This window comes from Sipha flava, unplaced genomic scaffold, assembly GCF_003268045.1.
Source record: "Sipha flava isolate LNK unplaced genomic scaffold, YSA_version1 18197_pilon_pilon, whole genome shotgun sequence".
In the NCBI taxonomy this organism is placed as follows: Eukaryota; Metazoa; Arthropoda; class Insecta; order Hemiptera; family Aphididae; genus Sipha; species Sipha flava.
Genome location: NW_020272219.1, coordinates 1 through 6552, shown reverse-complemented (window position 1 = coordinate 6552; position 6552 = coordinate 1). Strand labels below are relative to the sequence as shown.

Here is a 6552-nt window from a genome sequence, read left to right as displayed (position 1 = left end):
TATCTGATCATTTTCCTCCTAAAGTGACTTATTAATTATTTCTAATTTTTATAACAGTTTTTTTTATAATTTTTACGGTAGTCGCGATAACCGACAAGTACCGTTTTTTTTTTTTATTATAATATTTTTATAAATCCAAAAATGTAATAATATAAATAAAAACTACATTTGACATTGCTGAACTACATTATTTCTAATATTTATTATAATTAACATATATTTATTTACATGGCTCACAAATTCATTAGTTCATATAAAATGGTCTTAAAATGAAAACCATCCTGGTAATCCCGGTCTATCTGCTTGTTTTTTTAAGTAATTTTTAAACATTTCACCACTCATTTTACTTGATTTCTCATCTTCAGAAGAACGTTTTTTTTGTTCTTCAGTAACACATACTTCAGGAAATTCAAATTCTTGGTCTCTGGGCTACAAATTAAAATAATAACTTATTAATTTCATTTAAATAATTAATATTATATTTTATACATATTTTTATTTACAGGGAATTTGAAAATATACTTACTAATGTAACAAATGCTCTACGGAAGTCGTCATCTTTTACAATTGGTCCATATTTTTGTAGTATTGCTCTTCTAAGTTTACCTAATATATATTATACAAATGTATTAGTATATTTTATACATTCATAGTATATTTCATTATGATATTACCATTTTCAATATTTGATTCAACTTTAATAACTTTAATCTTATAAATTTTTTCTAAATAATTTTGTATATCATAATTTGTCATTCCAGTTGGTACTTTAAATTGAACCACATTTTTTGGTTGTTTTTCTTCAGGCCGTACCAATTTCATCCAAAAATTTGGCAAAAAAACACGTAATTGAGGATTACCTCGTTGATAAATAGGATACCTATAACATTATGATTTTTTACAATTTAATATTTTATTATTAATGCCATAAATATATTTAAAATTAATTTTACTGATTTGGTTATCAACTATTATAACATTATTTACATATTTACCATCTAGAAGACATAATGCTGTAAAATAATATTTCTTATTATTATTACGTATTTTAATTCTTATTTCTAATTTTATCGACTAAGTTATATTTAATTCAATTATTTATAATCTAATAATTAAATTAGAAAAACAATGCAATAATGTTTGATTTTACATAAAATACATGTGATTTGAATATAACCTGATAAGTGTTATCGTAGAACAATCTGACACTGATAATTTAGTATAACCTCTTTGACCGTTCATCTGAAGACACTCGTCCAGAGTTACCCCGTCAAAGTTTGAAATATTTAATTCAAATTTTATTATTATTATAATAAAAAATAAAATCATTCATGAACCATGTTTATAAAAATTAAAGTACATAATACTTGGCAATACCTTATAATAGAAGAACTGCTGTAATATTAAAATTATATATTATAACGATCCTTTTATATTAAACATTATTTTTTTATTTTTTTTTTAATTAATAATTTTTATAGTTACATCAAATAAATTAGAAAAATATTATTAAAAATATATACAAATTTAGAAATTTATAAATTAAATGTATTTAATACATATAATAGCATTTTTACCCGGAATCACAAAATTGGGCTAACAGCCATTGGGCATACAGACTATGAGACCTATGGTTGAGGGGTCGAATAAATTATAAATTATTAAGAAAATTAATAGTAATAAATTCAATCATTAAAAAACTTATTTCATAGTTAGAATAAAATATTTATTAAAAAATTAATACATTTTTTTTAAATCTGTTGTAAATAATTAGCTTATAAATTTAAATTTTTATACTATAAGCTATACCTTTTAAAAATGCATCTATAGTTCTATTTTGTTTGTATTCTATAACTGCATCCAAGTGCGTTTTGCTCTTTAACTTAAATAAAGCTACGCGATTTATTACTACAATAGTATAACTGAATGAAAATAAAATATCATTTCAACGCGATCGGATATTATTATTAGTGATAATATTGACAATATGTACAATGGGCAAATTTATGTTACAATGGTAATAATTTTTACCATAAGTGATCATCTGATAGCCTTAAGTACTTATAAGTCCCGTTATAACTGTTGCGAGTGTGCATAGGATACAACAGATACAAAAGTTATCGAAGTCACTAAATATTCAAAGGATTTTGTGGTGTTTTGCTATAGTCTATTATTATTAGCTTATACAGTAAATTTGATAAGCACAGATATAAGAACATGAAATATAAGAATGTAAAATTGTAAAAGTTGTATTTACTCACAGGCTATAGTTTTATTATTTTTTTTAATAATAATATTTCATTATAATAAATTTATAAACTAGTAACTAATGAGTTAATTAACCTGTTTAAAAATTCTTGTAATTGGAAAACTTAAAAATCTATTTTATTGATAAATTATTAATCTGTTCACAGATCACTTATCCGCTATGTACTATAGCAAGTACACCTCGTTTACCTGAACATTGCATAGAATATGTGAAACTAATACAATGGCCCAAAGAAAATCCTTTTGATTCTAACATTGATACTGATGATCCAGCACACATTAGTTGGATTTATGAAAAATCCCTTGAGCGTTCTGATGAATTTGGTATACATTTAGACTGCTGTATTTTAAATAATTTTTGATTCTATATTATATTTTATTTTTTAGGAATATTTGGAGTTAATTATCGTTTGGTTCAAGGTGTTATAAAAAATATAATACCAGCGGTAGCATCAACAAATGCTGTGATAGCTGCTGCTTGTGTTACTGAAGCATTTAAAGTGGCTACTAGCTGTTGCCCGTTATTGAATAATTATGCAGTGTTTAATGATGCTGATGGAATATATACATACACATATGAAGCTGAAAAAAAGGAAGATTGTATTACCTGTAGTTCATCTACAGCAAAATATCTTGATATTGAGGATACAAATGTACGATTGGAAAAAGTAATTGAATTACTTGCTGAACACACTCAATATCAAATGAAAAGCCCTGCACTTACTGTAGAGTTTGAAGGAAAGAGAAAAACTCTGTACATACCAAATGTTCCTTCAATTGAATTAAAAACTAGACCAAATTTAAAAATGACACTTGAACAATTGGGTATTGCTGACGGATGTAAATTATTGGTTGCTGATATTACAAATCCTAGGGCTTTTGAAATTATACTTAAAATTAAAAATAACTGTGATCATATGGAATAAAATCATTTTTTGAGTATTTACTTTGAATTTTGTAATATTTACTATAATACATTTTTAGTTTTAAATATATTTATACTTCGTACATTAATTATTTTCTTTTTTTATCGATTTAGAATTTATAAAGTAAAAACTAAACTATTAATTTTTTAATAAAATTTTCTTTTTTAATAATATATAATTTTAAGTGGTAAAAAATTAAAAAATAGTGCTTATTGTTGGTTGGAAAATGGTCATAAATTATATTTTATCTTTTAGAATTATAAACTTGATTTTTTCACACAACATTTTAGAAAAATTAATTTATTGTAAACTATTTAGTAATTATGAAATTAATTTCCAAGGTCTAGTTATATGTATTTAAAAGATTTTAATAGTTTTTTAAAAAAATGTAAACTGTTTCATTGCTTCTCAATGACTTTCAATGGACTATACATAACCAGTGGTCCTCAAATGTTTTGACTAAATTATGGCAGAAAAGCAGATTGGCTTAGTTAGTGAGGAGAAAGTGAAGGTTGTGGTGAAGGTGATGAAAAAACATAGTTTTTTAATTGTAGTTGACAGTTGTAGATATATGTGTTATTATAAATAGTTGATTTATAATAACTGATCTTAGAATGATAAGATACTCAAATCATGGACGATAACACTTCTTGAATAGCCCTAATGGTCCTAAAGCTGGTATTGCTAAGCATAAGCGAAACAATAGCTCTGCGATCAACGTTCAGTGCGAGCATTAAACTTACAATGTGTGATGTTAAGTTATCATCTTCACGACCAAATAACGCTCTGCATAAAAGAAATCAAAACTATTAATATTGTTCACTGATAACTTGTAACCGTGTTTGAAGAGAATAATTATCTGTCAATTACTTTATATCATATCCTTGGTCTTTCGATGATAAACACTCTGGCTTGAACAGGTACAAGGTTCCCAGTTTTGAGTTCTGAGTGATGACGATGAAAATAATGTCCCTGTGAACAGAAACGTTATTTTCACAATGCACGGCATGAGCGTTGGGAAAATAATGAAAACAATCAATACTCGAACACCGAAACGGTGAAATCAGTGTGCACGCCGTCCAATAGAGCTGCAACAGATTTAAAGTTCATCTTATGCATTTAAGTTGACATTCTCGAACGAGTGAAACGCATCAATGAATATTACGAGTACGCCATGCGGTTGTTATTATTTCAAACCTTCGTGGAAAAGACAGAAATTTATGATAAATCATTGCTGTTATCAATTCGTACACGAACCTATCAGTGCATACATAATAGAACACGGTATGGTGCACGACTAAAAATATAATAAGAGAACGTTACACAGGGGCTTCTAAAAATTTTTACCTACTGCCCAAGCATACTGAAAAGTTTGTTTTATGAAAATTATTTGGATTATAATACCTACCCTCCTCCCCATATAAATTGTATATTGATATTTTAGTATTTTAACCATCGCGTGGTAAAATATTAAAAAAAATACGGATCTTTTCCGTTATACGCATCTGATATACGTAGTTTAAATTAATTTATATTTAATTTAATTAATTTACATTTAAATTTAAATTTCATAGATTAATCAATTATCGAAGTAGCAAAGATTGTAAACTTACATAATTATTATTTATTAGGTACTAAGTTGGGATTATAAATTACACAAATTCCAAATACTCAGTAGAAATTCAATCATTCTACAAGGAAAATTATATTTTTTAAGGTGCTCGTATTCATAAAGTTAACTGCCCTTTTGATTTTTCTTACTATCCAATTTGGTTCGTACAGCCCGTTAGAATAAGACTTGCGTTACATTTGTTTTAAACTGTCATATTCTTTTACAAAAATAGACATTTTATTTCGACTGTAGTTTTTTCAACTAATCCATCTACCATAAACAAAAAAATTATACAATGAAAATAAAAAAAATACCTACTAGGTACTTAAATTGATTAAGTACCTATATATTTTTACCTGCCGTTGCTGCAAGATATGGTTAACGTTTATTATTATATAGTCCACACTTTTTAATAGGTTTTTGTATTTGAACGTATAATTTTTTTTAATGCTCTTCTGATAGTTTATCATATTCCATTGCATTTGTTTGTGAATCACCAAACGATATATTATATACCATAGCCTTACAAAATGTGCTAGGCCGCATTATGCACACTTTACCGAAATTATAGGTGTTAGTCGGTTTTTTCTAACAATAAACCATTTATTATTGATACCTTGACCCCTTGTGTCAAACTCCATTTTTTTTTCGTTTCTGAAACATTAAGTGATTTTATAAACTCCATTTTCTTTTTTTTATTTCTGTGTCAAATAAAAAAGAAGACAAAGGCTGGGCTAAACCATATTATTCATCTGATCCATTAGAAGTCGCTTTTGCCTTGTATTTTCCGGAAGATTAAAAAAGTGATCGTCGGTGTTTTAAATTTTTTCTTTTGTCCGATGTGTATTTTAAAATTGTTTTTGCAATAATTCTTAGAAATATGCAATGGTTATTCATCAAAAAATGTACTTACCTATACCAGGAGATCAATTGAAGTCAGTGGTTAAAGTGGAGGGGGACGGAGTCCCCCTTCTTATTTAAGGTAAGTATATGCGTTCTCTTTAAGTTGCCAAAAGTCGGGGTAGACGCTTAATGGCATTGGTCACTAACAGTGTTTCTTCAGACACCTCTCCGGGAGGGCATAGCCCCCCCCCCCCGGATAAAATTTGAAGAATATTAAATAAATATCAAATGTTAGAAAAATAAAAATTGTATATCACAGTGAATAATCTATATCGTTAGATAAGAGTCAACACCGTGTCATCGTATTCTATTTATAAAATTATTTTCCCGGTGTAAATCAGTAAATAGATAATACTAGCTGTTGGGCAACGATAACTATAAATTATTGAACACCAAAAATAATATCAGATAAATATTTCAATAGTTTGTCAAAAGCGTATCATTGAAGTGTATACGCATTTTTTTCTAAATTTTTTTTTTTTTTTTTTATAATTGCTGTAACTTGGTCAATTTTGGACTTAGAAAGTTGATTCAACTACCAAAATTCATTTAAAAAATAGGCAAAAAATAATTAGAATAATTAGTGGTTAAAGCAAGGGGTTACCAATAAAAAAAAAAGTTGACATGCGCATGCGCGTGACTAGTTAAGTAAAAAAAATTCAAAGACCATAAAAATATGTATTTTTTATGTCATAACAACTGCCAAAAAAACAGAATTCAAATAGCAGGTCTCTACGCAAAGATATTGAATGTTCTCGATTACCGTTTACACACTGTATAATAAAGTTTCAGATTATATTATAACCATAAAAAATTGTGCAATTAATTTATGCCCCCCCCCCC

The 6552-nt window shown here is 27.0% G+C and overlaps 3 protein-coding genes and 1 long non-coding RNA gene across 6 annotated transcripts; 1 reads left to right on the top strand and 3 right to left on the bottom strand.

Annotated features, from left to right (window-relative positions):
• Positions 1-174: 174 nt before the first annotated feature.
• Positions 175-4423, bottom strand: LOC112680846 (39S ribosomal protein L23, mitochondrial). Of its 3 annotated transcripts, XM_025551064.1 has the most exons (7): positions 4237-4423; positions 4065-4166; positions 3938-3980; positions 2710-2850; positions 675-880; positions 527-606; positions 175-429 (listed from the first exon to the last, which is right to left on the bottom strand). In XM_025551064.1, exons 5-7 carry the CDS (start codon positions 820-822, stop codon positions 265-267), a joined length of 393 nt encoding a protein of 130 aa, XP_025406849.1. In that variant the 5' UTR covers positions 823-880; positions 2710-2850; positions 3938-3980; positions 4065-4166; positions 4237-4423; the 3' UTR covers positions 175-264. The 3 variants fall into 3 exon arrangements, with proteins under 3 accessions (XP_025406849.1, XP_025406848.1, XP_025406847.1); XM_025551063.1 differs by lacking the exon at positions 2710-2850 and having other exon boundaries at positions 4237-4422; XM_025551062.1 differs by lacking the exons at positions 2710-2850; positions 3938-3980; positions 4065-4166; positions 4237-4423 and adding an exon at positions 996-1037.
• On the top strand, positions 2364-3221 carry LOC112680845 (nedd8-activating enzyme E1 catalytic subunit-like; the record flags this gene model as incomplete). The annotated part of the gene is made up of 2 exons (XM_025551061.1): positions 2364-2592; positions 2656-3221. Coding segments are annotated over 2 exons (768 nt in total), but the record flags the coding sequence as incomplete, so codon positions are not given.
• LOC112680848 (proteasome assembly chaperone 3-like) lies at positions 3821-4304 on the bottom strand. Its single transcript, XM_025551065.1, has 3 exons — positions 4237-4304; positions 4065-4166; positions 3821-3980 (listed from the first exon to the last, which is right to left on the bottom strand). The coding sequence occupies exons 1-3, from the start codon at positions 4302-4304 to the stop codon at positions 3821-3823; spliced, it is 330 nt and encodes a 109-aa protein (XP_025406850.1).
• A 423-nt stretch (positions 4424-4846) lies between the features above and the next one.
• LOC112680847 lies at positions 4847-6000 on the bottom strand. The gene is made up of 3 exons (XR_003148351.1): positions 5720-6000; positions 5163-5460; positions 4847-5076 (listed from the first exon to the last, which is right to left on the bottom strand). It is a non-coding gene; the product is annotated as an uncharacterized LOC112680847 (long non-coding RNA).
• Positions 6001-6552: the final 552 nt, after the last annotated feature.

What these genes read in the sequence shown, in the direction of transcription:
- LOC112680846 (XM_025551062.1), bottom strand. An exon ending in TGAATCAAATATTGAAAATG is followed by an intron (nt 607 to 674) that starts GTAATATCATAA and finishes AATATATATTAG; the next exon opens with GTAAACTTAGAAGAGCAATA. An exon ending in GTAGAGCATTTGTTACATTA is followed by an intron (nt 430 to 526) that starts GTAAGTATATTT and finishes TTTAATTTGTAG; the next exon opens with CCCAGAGACCAAGAATTTGA.
- LOC112680848 (XM_025551065.1), bottom strand. Translation starts at nt 4,304, where the DNA reads ATGAACTTTAAATCTGTTGCAGCTCTATTGGACGGCGTGCACACTGAT. An exon ending in TTCACCGTTTCGGTGTTCGA is followed by an intron (nt 4,167 to 4,236) that starts GTATTGATTGTT and finishes TTCTGTTCACAG; the next exon opens with GGACATTATTTTCATCGTCA. An exon ending in GACCAAGGATATGATATAAA is followed by an intron (nt 3,981 to 4,064) that starts GTAATTGACAGA and finishes TCTTTTATGCAG; the next exon opens with AGCGTTATTTGGTCGTGAAG.